General features: G+C 37.2%; 1 protein-coding gene across 6 annotated transcripts in view; it reads right to left on the reverse strand.

The window, feature by feature from the left end:
- SLC36A4 (solute carrier family 36 member 4) overlaps window positions 1-13,358 on the reverse strand; it is an 86,445-nt gene that overhangs the window by 51,635 nt on the left and 21,452 nt on the right. For all 6 annotated transcript variants that reach the window (XM_066175678.1, XM_066175681.1, XM_066175679.1 and 3 more), the window contains 3 exons: window positions 13,092-13,325; window positions 12,290-12,388; window positions 244-413 (listed from right to left, as the gene is read on the reverse strand). In XM_066175678.1, the coding sequence (XP_066031775.1) occupies window positions 244-413; window positions 12,290-12,388; window positions 13,092-13,325 (503 nt within the window). The remainder of the gene's footprint in view (window positions 1-243; window positions 414-12,289; window positions 12,389-13,091; window positions 13,326-13,358) is intronic.

Here is a 13,358-nt window from a genome sequence, read left to right on the forward strand (position 1 = left end):
CTGCATATTCCCTGCTTCAACAGTCCTGAAACTAGCTCCTTCTAGAGATGGAATGATTTACAGTATCATTAATGAGTCTCCATATGCAAGTCCTTTTAATGTGGAAGAAATTACTGGCTAGAACCACAGCTCTATTGCGGATACATTAAAAGTCTGAGCACCCTGATGGCACTGAGGCATGGAACAACCTTGGCAACATTCCTGCCTTCTAGGTTACTGCTTTTAAGTCAAAGAGGCACTTACCACTTATCCTGTGGCAGGTTTAAAGTTATGCTGCCTTTGACTTCATCCCCAAAGCGCAGATAGCCCAGGGTGGCCAGTGAGATGTACAATGCCATGACTACTGCCATCCCAATGTTCAGTGCCTGGGGGAAACGTGAGGTGTCCTTCATTCTGTTTTCCAATGGCAGTACCTGGAAATACAGGGACAATCACATTTTATGTTCTCAGAGAAAAGCTACTTGTCACCCCTTTTTCAGTGCCAACTTCCAAAATTTAGATGATTTTATAAATATGTAAAATTATTCTACAATGATGTTTTACCACCTGGATGGTCACAGTGTTTTACGTACCCAATAGAAATACTCTGTTATTGAAAAGCACACATTTTGGTTGGAAAAAACATCAGTGTGGAATTATAAGGCAGTGTTTAGGTTAGAAAAATTGTCAAGAGAAACTTACAATGTCCAGATGAAAATACATAAGCAATGAGAGTAACATGAAATTTTTTTTGTAACAAAGTTTTTCAGAATCCAAGGATATTTCTCCTATTCCTGTCAGGTATGCCTGCACTGTCAGCTTCCATCACAGACAAACCTGGAGTCCATGACTACCAGAATGCAGTCCCATGCTCTTCTTCATCTCTGACAGAAACAGGGCCAGGCAAACTAAGCACTGCTTTTCCTAAACATAGTGCTTTGAACCTCACATAGTCAAGCCATCTCACTGGGCCTGCTATCACTTCAAAGTGAAGACACGGGCATTGCAACCATTACTACATGAAGTTTTCTGGAGATTGCCTTTTACTTGTACTCTACAGCATTCAGAAAAATATATTCAGTAAGTTCCAACTTAAGTTTTTAGACATCCAGACAAAATCTCCAGGCAAGGCAGTAAAAGCAAGTGACAAGCTCACATACTGCTCTTCCCACCTTCAATTCCAACAGCAAAACAGATCCTTTTACATCATAAAAACACCAGCTGAAGGTACATGGATACTACTATGTAGCACAATTTCCTCACCTCTTTCAGGAGAACTGTACAGTCATCTCAAATACTGTGTATGGGATATAGTCCAAGATTAAGACACCTAATACTGTCTGTCTACACCTAAGTGAAACATCTAAGCTTCTGCTGATGCTTTAGGATTTTAGCTTTTATATTTTTCATATATTTGTAATCCTGCAATTCTTTAGTGTATAACTCTAAACTCCATATAGAGTGTTAGCAACTCTTTTCAACTCTTTTGGTCAGACAAAACAATTCCTCTCTAGGCCTGGGAATCAAGGACACCTTACTGTCTCGGGCCTGAGAGATGTAAACAAAAGTGAGTTGGGGGGGAGCAAACTTGGGGTAAAATGACTTCACTACCTTAATGGTAATTGGAGGATTAACCCCCAATATGCAAATGGACCAAACTTATAAAAGTATGGAAACTCATGACCCATCATCCATTTTTGGATGTCGCCCCAGGAGGGGGTCTTTGTCTGCCCTAAATATATCTAAAAGCCCTTTAATAAATATAAACACTTTCTATTCTCTTAATTTTGTCTGGCCTCTGTTTTTAGATAGTCCCAAAAAGGCATCACTATAATGAAGTTGGGTAATGAAGATCTAGGCAATATAGACAGTGAAATAAAGTTCACAGTTCAGCTTATCTTTCAGTAGACATGCAGGTTATATTTGATGAACACTAAGGCACTGTTAATTAAAGAAGCTTGTCATCCCTGGTTAGCAGTTATGTCATATCTAATACAGACAAACAGTCTCAGTGTAATAGGGTTGCCCTGTAAAAGCTACTGTTCATCATACAAAATTGCTTTTTAATTGACTGAATATTTACTATTTAAGCAATATGAGTTATGAAAAAAAACAGATTTCATCCTCTAATTAACTAACAAATTGATATATCTGAATTGCTGGCATATAATTTTCTATAGAGCAATTACTCCTTTCCTCTTAGTCACTCACTGACATTTCCTTCCTGACTTGTAGTAGCATCTCACCACTGCCAGTCTATCCCACATGGCCCTATTTCTGCTATATTTGAAATCTCGAAGAAGCAATTTTACACTTGGAACCAAGAGGTCCCTAAAAAGGTGCACATTTAGAGGCAATTTTCATTCCTATTCAATTAAAATGCATTATACATGTTAACTTCTTTATATATTTCAGAGCCATTCACTGCTGATGTTGTTCCTCAAGAAAAGAACCTGAGCTTGGACTGTAACTTGATCTGGTGGGGAATGCAAAATTTAAACAAAGAAGAGTTTCAAAAATTAAATCAATTTTTTAATGAGTGTTGAGCAGTGGGAAGAATACAAAAAGAGATGTGGTCTGTAACGAACTCTGATCAGGATATCTGCCTTTTTAATCTTCTTACATTTTAAGAGAGTTCATTTCACAGGCAGATAAGATTATCATAGAATTGTCTATCTGAAAATTAATTCATAAATAAAGGACTAGTGGCACATACTATGATCAATGTGCTTGAGTCCAAAAGAATCATTGAAATTTTCTTTTTAAATTTCCAATTATACTGAATTTTTTTTATCTTTAGCATTTAAACCCAACCGGTTTAGCATTTAAGCCCAGAAGACTCATGTTTGTCCAAGAAAATAAAAACTTTTAAAAAATTGAAAGCAATTTAAAACCATTATAGGAGAGCGCTCTTAAGCATACACACTCTGCTTTTTAACTACCCACTAAACCAAGTTTACTCATTAAATGCAATTAGATCATTTCCTGTATACTTATGCGTAAATCAGAATAAACCACACCCATTTAAACTCATGTTCTCATATCATCATCCTCTTTTTAATGTTAGAACTTTCATTTTTGCTGAGTTTAAGGAAATGAGACATTAAAAGAAACACAGGATAGTAAGACTGTTAGTGAAAGACACATTAAGATAAAACGATCTTGAAATTATATTTAAAAATGCTAATTCCTCCCAGCTTATGCTTGAGTTAGTATCAGAACTACATGTGCCTCCAGGCTGAACAGATGAGAATGCTAATGCAGCCTTTCCTGCATCACTCAGTCCAGGTTAGAGTGTCCCTTTCCAGCTCAGCAAGAGCCTCCCCAGGTTCAAGTACCCTCTCTGAGCAGCAGCAGCAGCAATCTCAAGACAGTCATCATTGCAGGAGATGCTTCCCTCAGTAAAACTGATCCCCAATGTTTTACAAAGTATCCAGTATCACCTACTCCAGACAAGCGAAAAAGTTCTGTAACTCAGGGGATTAACATGACACCGAGCAACAAGCAATTACATGTATATTATACAAACACCCGGCTCCCTAAGCTGTTGAAGCCCATCAGGATCCAAAAGATCAGTGGAACATTCACAAGGAGACAGAGGCTGCTGGGAGATACGATATGAGCCAGTGTTTGTTCTGACACTGAGTCACTGGTGGGCAACTACTGGATAGATCTTCTCTATAAAATTTCTTTCCAGTCCCTTCACAGTTCCTCTTGCAATGATTCAGAAAACCTAACATTTCACTGAATGCAAGAGACAAGGTTCTTTTCACAAATGCATCTTAGTTCTGATTTTGCTGCTTCCTTTCTGGAACCAGGAGGTGAAATGAGTTAGGATTCAGTTTAAAAGATACATTTTTTTAACCTTTTTATTTAATGACTTTTTTCTGTGCTTCTGATTTCCACACTGTGCTTCCTTCAAGCTCCTTCTCCTTCACTTCACGCCAGTCCTGTCATACCTCTAAACACCTATGAAATCAGGTATTTTAGACTAAGCTTATTCTTTTCATAATTTCTCAACTTTCATCCTTTTTTTCCCTCCTCACGGAAAAAAACTATCTTTTTTTCTCTGTCACCTGCTTCACAGAGTTTTTCCTTTAATTTTTGAGGCATTTGCACACATCACCACTATTATACCCCTAGAAACTTAATACCAGGTTCTTTTGGCTACAATCAACCTTCGGTTTCTTAAAACTGCAAAACAAAAACAGTACGTCTTGCTTACATCCACCAAATAAATTCAAAAGCACCCATAATTAACTGGCAAAGAATCATAACTAAATGTGAAATAAACTGGCTAATCTGATATCATCCATTATGCAAAGTGCTTTCCCCTTCATTTCAAGCTGCTTGAAGTAGGTATAAACATGCCCAGTAATACCACTGTGCCCTCATCCTTTGCCTTGAATATCCTGCTACATCCACTGCTTTCCTGCAAATAAGATGCAGGGGACTGCCTAATTTTAATCAGAAATCTCTACTGTACTTTTCATATAATTGCACCAAAAAAAAAAAATCTCCACAAGAGAATTTGACTTGCAGGCAGTCAGATAAACTTTTATTTAATTTTCATAGCCACTGAAAGCTAACCTTGTAATGGATAGCTTAAGAGCAGACACGCTTAATATTTAAATACATATAGTCACCTTTTCATTTCGCAGGAAATTCCACAAAAATGGCCATCCTTTATTCCCTGCCCTTTTAAAGTAAGTATTTCAGGTAGACAGCAATAGAGAAGTTTTGACTGGCTTAAGCCAGAGACAACTCAAGAATTTTGGAAAATTAAAACCAATATATTTATCAATTTACTCAGGGAAAAAAACTCCATTTCTAATCGTGCCCTAGAGCAGCAAAATAAAGCTCTGTTCAGCCAAAGCAAAAAAAGGTATCAAAGATATTCAAGATATGTAAGCCTAAATTCTACTGCCCAGTCTCCAAAGACAAAGTATTCAATCCTCAGCAAACCAATGCAGTGCAGGCCTGGCCCATTCCTTCCTGTCTACAGAAGGTACCAATGAATTCATCTGCTTACTGTAAGGTGGATTTACAACCACATGGCCCACGGGGAAACTGTCTGCAGAAAAAGTACAGTTACATCAAGTAAAAGAATAATAACAACATGCATCATCATTACATCACCATGTTTGCTTGCCTTTCCTAGTGCACCTCCTCCTGCACTGCACAGAAAAGGCCCATGCAATATTCTGAGCAACAGGCCTCTATTCCATCACTTTTAGATACATTTTTAAAGCTCACTCTCTTTAGTAAGCTACAGAACATCACTATTTGCAACACGTACAATAAACAACCCAATTTTCCTTAACAGATCCCTCATGACTGCAAACAAAAGGGCAGCTACTATTACCCAAGGAAAAATGCAAGCCAAATGGTGACAGTACATCAATTTATATAGTAGAAGTTTTATATGAAATAGATAAATCAAGAAGACAAATTCTCACTACAAAACATACTACCTTCTGAAATCTGCTGAGCAATTCCAATCATTCCAAAAACCAATCTCCTCAGACTCCAGTAAAGGCCCTTTCCACTTGTTTCACCAGGAAAACGAATTACTCACCTACACAAAAAAACTCAAACCCAGTCTACTGCCTTATTCTGATGGTCATGATTTAACAGTGCTTGAAGGAATTGTGTAAATCTTATTTACCTTGCCATCCAAACCTTGCATTTTCTCCAGGGGTTCTTTTTTTCTTTTATTATGTTCAAGAGTTTATTTATCACTTCATGATTACATTTATTTAATCTTTAGATAATTCCATACACTGCTGGTAAGTACTCACTCAGAACATAATAGAAAGGAAATCTTATCCAACCATCACAACTACGTTCAAAACAGCTGCAGTTTAGAAGACTTCCAAAACGATGGGCATGGGGAACAAAAAATCTGGTTCCAAAAAAGCAAAATAAACTGGATAAATATTCCAGCCTGAAATTATTTAACTATACTTCTTAATTATATGTAATATCAGAATAAGTAGTATGTACACCACTGTGCCTCTACTGCATGTATAATTAAGGCAGACAAGTCTTCCATCTAAGACAGGGTCACATGTAAAGGGAAAATTAGCTTCACTACCTCTCTGAAGCTGTGCCTCAGACCCCAAAGCCCACCTGCCGTAAGGCAGAGCACAACAGCTTGGCACTCTGTCACTCTTGCTCTTTGCCCCCTTCTCCAAAGTCACCAACCACATAATGATTAAGGAAAGTTTCAGGCAAGTAAGTAGGAAACTTAAAATGCCTTTGTTCTACAATTGTGTAAATGAAGGTGTATCTTAGGTTTTCTAAGGAAAAAGAAACATTTGAATGTTGCAAGCACGTGTGTGGGACACCGCCTGAAAGAAAGTTATCCTAGGGGCCTTCCATTTGTGTTATTAAGAGTCGCCTTTAAAAGAAGAAGTAATAAAAGTACACTATGTGCAAATAAATGGTTCTCCAGGGTGAAAGAAAATTTCTCCATTCTTAGAAAGTGCAGATTACTGGTAAGGAATATTTAAATTGATAAAGAGGTGATATCAAGTTATCTGATATTTTATCAACATTCATCTGAATTGGGCAGATGTGTATTTTTTACAGTTTCTGATACAACATCTTTTTATCTGCGGTATCTAACAGCATTCTCTGTTTCTAACACATTTGCTCACAATTTTTTCCTGATTTTGCACAGTAGCTGCAACACACTTCTTGCTGACATAACATCTAAAGTCCACATTTACTATGTACATTTAGTAGTAAGTCATCTCCACAGTCATTAAATCCAGTCAGCTACACTTGCTTGTCCAAGTACAAAAACATCCTCAGAGAACTCCTACCTTTCATATTTTGAGGATACAAGCCTTTGCATCATCTCAAAAGAACAACAATGGAATTGATATACCTTGGTCCAAAGAGCTGATGCCGCAAGTAGATTGAGATGATGTCATGTCACCTGTTAAATGTCTGCTTCTGACAAATACAGTCCGGTCTTAAGGACAAGGGAAGCATGCAATTTGGTGGTGGGGTTTTGTTTTTTTTTTTTTTTTTTGGTTTTTTTTTTTTTTTTTTTTTAGGGCAATACTAATCTGTCAAAAGAGTTTTTGACAATGAGAGGCTTTTATCTCAAAGCCACAGGCCTAACAAGCTCATCTGCATTACTTTCAAAATCCAAATAATGACATTTTAAAATGATAATCCACTTAGTTTTCTCTTTTTAAATCTTCTGGAATCGGTTAGCTGCTGCTTAATCTGATTCCAGAGCCCGTCTTCTGGTACACAAATACCACCCTATCTTCAGCTGCAAAGCTGTGATATCCAAGTTCAAAAGCAGTTTGAATAGGCATCTTCAAGTAATAGGCAAAAATATAAGAAGTCTTATTTTCCAAACCTGAAATTAATGTTGGAAAGTAATGTTTTTCTCTTCACTAAGCTAATCTGTCTGCAGGACTGAACAGGAGGGGAAAAATCGTACTCAGTTGTAAAAACTGGAGCTAATGTAGCATATTTATATGTAATGGAGAAGGAAAATTCTATTTCTTGTTTAAATCTTATGATTCTATTGCTTCCCTCTTCCTCCCGAAGCTTATTATAAAATATCACTTCCACATTTGGATTTTTTATTTTATATCTAGAACAAGAAACCCAACGAGACTTTTGACGCAAAATATTCATTGAGTGCAACTGGTATTACGTAAACACAACATTATGCAAAGCTATTACCTGCACATGGCAGTGCTACAGACAGAGCCAAGCCTGAAGGCGTTGGTTTACACCCTTCTAAAAAAGTGTTCAAGACTCTTAACTTCATTTTGGGCAAACTTAGTCTGAAGTTACTTTTAATTCAGTAACAAAATCTCACATTAATTTTAAAACCAGGCCTACTCACCTTTGGCATATGAAAGAGCCACTCAAACATGGTAATTACAAAATAATGTTACATGTTCTGTGAAAGACAACTTCACTCTACCACATTAGAATACAACAGCTCCTGTACTCAAGAAGTAGCATTGGTACTCTCTTCTGTACTGTGGCCACAACACCAGCCCCATGATTTGCCAGGCAGCATCATCTGGCACAGGGAACCCACAGCCAGAGAGAACCAAACTACAGAGGGAAAGAAGCAGTTGCAGAATCTCCCAGTCCCAGCACAGTCCTGTATTCAAAAAGGCACACTAAGGGCTGGATATACATCTTCTCCACTTCCGAATCGACATTCTGCCCAGCAAAGAGAAATCTTCACTTGAAAGCTTTAACAAAACCAAGTATCTTATTTGGTTTGCTTCATTCACTTAAGAGTAATGCATTTCTGTTGCCACTACTGTTCCACAAACTGAACTGATGTCAACTAGTCAGTAGGATTTTCACAAGGTCACCCCGATGATCTTAAAATCTAAACTTACAAGTGTTGAAATTCCAAAGCAACTCTCAACACTATGAATGGTAACCCCGAGACTGACAGTACTGAGCTCTCAGCTGCTGTTTGCTAACTCAGGGTCACTGGGTGCTCCTGCTGCCAACTTCTTCTGTTCCCACACAGTAATAATCCCTACCCAGCTGTCAAGACAGCCACCATTTGCAGCAGCAACCTCAGAGCAATCTGCAGTAAGCTCGTTTCTACAGACATCTCTAAGAGGCAGCAACTAAATGAACAGCACAAGCAACTGACTGCAGCACTTCTTAATGCTGTTACAAGCATCACTCAGAGTGTAGCATGAATTAACATTAATCAGCTCTTCAATAGCACTAACCTTATTCTTGCTATAGCAGTTGTAGCAACAAACAACTTGCCTGGACTTCAGTAAAATGACAAAATTGTTCAAATCTGCCATCAAATAAGAGTCTAGACTGATCACACAGGCAGATATGAACAGCTCCATTCATCACATTAATATCATCAATTCATCATATTAATTATTTTTATTTTTATGAAAAATATCTCAAAATAGTTTTACAACACTGGCTGATGAAATGTTTAAACTAGCTCTTAGTGTTACCCAAGTGCTACTCTCTAGGCACCACCTTGGTTTTCTTCAGAGTCTATATTTCAATTATAAATAGTCCACCTTGGAGTTATTACAGACTCAAGTCAGTAAAATTGAGGTTCTTCAAGTCTATTTATTTAGGGTTCGACTACAGCCAAAGTAACGATATTCCAAATTTCATACTACTGATTTTCTTGTAACACCATGACAGCTAATCAGTCCTAAGCTAAGGATATATTTTAACCAAAACCCATGTTCATACACTCATCATCTGTAAGACAAACATGGTCTCTCAAGATCAGGAAGAAAATTCTAGTAGGAATCTGCTGAATCACTGCAGCTCCCTGAAACACGTTTCATTTAGTGAAAAAGTCCCCCTGTTTTATTAGTGTTACTAATTTTTATTAGTGACTAATGAACTACAGTCATATTTTAGGTGACGACAAGTGCTAAAACAGAAGAAACATATATATATATATATATATATATATATATATATATTTTGGAACAATGGGGTGAAAAAAACCCCAAACAAACATACTGAGGGCAGTTTTCCCCTCTTGTCAGTTTCTGCTTAAGATGACTGCACCAGCCCAAAGCCTCAGAATTTCACGGACCCTTTTCATAACACCCAGTAAACCTGGCAGCTCTCAAGAGAAGAGAGAAGATGCCAATGAGAATTGGCATAACACACACTCAGGTTCAAGGAAAAGGAAAATGAGACCTCATAACTGTTTCAGGCCAACCAATTGTATAAAACTAAGCAACCAAAATCAACTTTTCTGAGAATTAAGACCTTAAGGCTTCTGTTTATAATGCCATGTTCAGACAGTTTCGCAGTAATATGAGATATTTGCAAGACATTCCAGAAGAGAATCTAAAATCAAGTCTCTAAAATCAAGACCGAGATTACATAAATCCATTTTAAGTGCCTGCAGTCAGACAGTAGACTAAGGAGCCAATCTAATTAAACGGAGCTTTCTTTTTCTTACCAGAACATTTCAACCACATGGATAAAGGAACAACACTAAGACAGGGAGCAACAAGTTACCACACACCAGCTACACAACAGGTTTATGATGGTAACTTCCTGAGCTGTAATAACTAGTTATCAGCTAAATCATTCAACAATAATTATATGAAATATTATGTAAAGAGGAAATGTCTTGTCTTGCTTTGCTTCACTTACCAATTTTTTTTATTTCATGCTTCAACAACTTTGTTTAGTTCTGATTATTCAAATATAAGAAATAGTTTTTTCTTCAAATCTTCTCTATAGTTAATGCAAATACAGCATTAAGTATGCACAGCAAACATTCTGCATGCCCAAAATATCCCTAAGAGGCAGGGACATCTTAATATCATTCTGCACATAAGGAACAGACATTAAACTATAGATTTTCACTTTCATTTCAGTTTGTAAAGGTAGCCATGTTATGTTAATGGTATTGTGTAATGTAAGCACACACATAAAGTATATTGAACCATAATAAACATAAACATTTAATTAGTTTGCAAACATTAATAACAAGGTGAAAACTTAACTGGGTTTTCCATTTGCTCTGAAGAGGGTGTAAATTATGACCAAGTAAAAAATAGAGACAGCCTATACAGAATATACATGCAATACCTATATAACACTAATATCTAATAATATAAAGTAGCACTTTTACATTTTAAAGGTACAAATAGAATAAACCCTACGTCAGTAAGTTCTTGAACAGAAGAGAGAAAAAGAATCTGGAGTTCTTAAAGATATCTTCAATAACAACCAGGGAGTCAAACAAGCAAATGCTCTGGGCAATTCTTTAAAAGGTTTTCATCAGAAGTCAATGTTGCAACTACTACTGATGTAAATTTAAGGAACTGTTTAATCTGGGATCTAATATGCTAGAAAATAATTACCATAAACCAATTCCCTACCTATTAATTCAATAAACTACTGTTACCAAATGATAAGCTTTTATCACCTTCCCGAGGCTTACTGGACTCTCACTTGGGATTCCCTGGCTACAAATACCTGTGTGCTATGCAGCAAATGGGCAAACCTGACACAACTGGGACATGCATCAGATCTACTGTGCATGACACACACAGCAAGTGCAGTCTGTCCCAGTCAGACCGTATAACCTAAAAGTAACAAGCTTAGTGTAGTCCATGCTGATTCTCTGAGCCTGGGGTGGTTTCTTTGCCCAAGGCCTGTAGGCATTAAATCATCTCAGACAAACAGCTGATTTCCTATAATGAAACTTCCAGACGACAAAAGGAAAGAAAGGTGTTCAGATACACTCGGATATATGGTAGTTAAACCTCTGCATCCATCAGTTGTGAAAAACAGCAGAAAATAGTTTGAAAACACACTTTTGTAACATAAGTTAAAAGGTTTTCCTATTTGGCTCTTGTGCCACTGATAATACAGCAGCTAGGTAAAATAATCTGGCTTAAATCAGAGCTGACAAATCCAAAAAAGAAAACAGAATTGAAAATCTTCTGTGTTATATGAGTGACAATCATTTCAGATTAATTGCATGCTGCTTTGGAGTTATTTTAGTTTGGGTTTGTTCAGGGTATTTTTAGGGAATGGGGTGGGGACAGAAGGAGGGGTTGGTTGGTTGTTTTTTAATTTTAAGCATACACTTTAAACATAACATTTGCATAAGTATGTAAATATATAATGAATAAAGCATATACAGCCATTTCCCAACAATTTATGACCTACCACTCCCAGAAGCCTCTTTAGGTACTTTTTAAAACCTATCATGTGGAATAAAAGGGGTTAACTAATGAGAGGAAAGCTAATGCCTTTGCAAATAATTTGATGGCTGAAAGTATGGGTGTTAACATCTTTGAAATGGATCTTAATGTCTCTGCTAACTCTGGGCAGCAAGTTTGTTGCAAAGCCCAGACAGTCTGGCTCCTGAAACATCCAAATGGGACTGCACAAGCCTGAACTTCTGAACTTCGGGGTAAAATAGTAGGTTTAAGGGGGAAATATGTGGTAGGTGGTTCAGGAAGGCCATATAAATAAATAAATAAAGTTGCAAGACTCCTCTGTCTCCTTTTTGGACATAAACCTCAGGTGTTTGTGGATTTTCCTGACACTAACTATTTGAGACTAAAGGCATTTTTGCAATTTGGGACAGGGTTAAGCATCCAAGTGATGGGGATGTTGTATCCACAACTTTCACCTTATTTGACCAGACAAAGTAATCCTTTTGGTACCAACACAGGAGATTAGTGCTTCAACAAAACCAACAAAATAACAACAGGAGCAAAACTGCCCGTATCCCCAGCACAGAACCAATGATTTTGAAGACTCAGTAAAAAGCACTTACCACACCAATTCCTTCAAAAGCAAATACTGCAGTCCCAAAAAACAGTGGGTATTTCTTCCAGCCAACCACAGGAGGCAGTTTTCGAGGATCTGCTAGATCCTGAAGAAAACAAAGCAAAACAGTGCATTAGCTCTTCTTACAATTTTGATTGAGTCATTACGTTATATGAAAGAAAAGCCAGTACACGTTGAAAGTGGTGTATATATTGCTATTTACAATCCCTGGTTTTCCTCCCAAACTTAGTCCTTTATTTATAGCCACCTTCCCACACAGAAACTTGCAGATGTATTTATTCTAGGTTCTACCACTGTCACTAGAAATTTTCACATTTAAAGTATCACACTGGTGTGTATAAGGGAGAATCAATTGAAACAGAAGGGAAAGGGCACATCTCACATCTTATATCCTGCAAACTTCTTAGTGTACTGCTCTTTCTAACCTGCTTTCATACAGCACAGATAATCTTCATAACCATGAGTGACACTAAAAGAACATCTCTTTAATACAAGCCAAAGTTCTACAGAAAGATTAATTACTACCTTACCCAATTTTTTTTTCATAACTTCTTCTGTCTCCTTGTCCAGCCTATATCTCTCATTGCCCTTCTCCCCATGCTCCACTTCCCACTCATAAAAATACACATTTTTATTATCTTAAATTAAGATGCCTCAAATACAATATAACGCTGCATTTCAGAAATTGTCAGTCAATATATATATATATATCAGAAACCAACTGCCACATTCAACAAACATAACTTGCCACACTGATAAAAACAGGTAATAAACTTTTTTATACTCACTCTAACAATATACTGGTAAATAATCACCAGGCTGACAGCCATGGACAGATTGGCAAGAAGTGAAAGCAAGGACATGCTCTTAAGGTCACGAATGAAGACCAGGAGGACCAGGAATGGCAGGAAGCACAGCATGTATATTCGTAAATCAGTATTCCGTTTCTCAGAGGAGCTGCTAGTGGCACTAAGGTTCATGGGCACAGGAGCAAGCTTACTTTCCAAGAATCCTTCATGGACCTTTATTAAAACAAACAAACAAAACCAACACGT

This window comes from Chamaea fasciata, unplaced genomic scaffold (genome assembly GCF_029207755.1).
Source record: "Chamaea fasciata isolate MVZ Bird 193981 ecotype frontalis unplaced genomic scaffold, bChaFas1.0.hap1 SCAF_2, whole genome shotgun sequence".
NCBI lineage: Eukaryota > Metazoa > Chordata > Aves > Passeriformes > Sylviidae > Chamaea > Chamaea fasciata.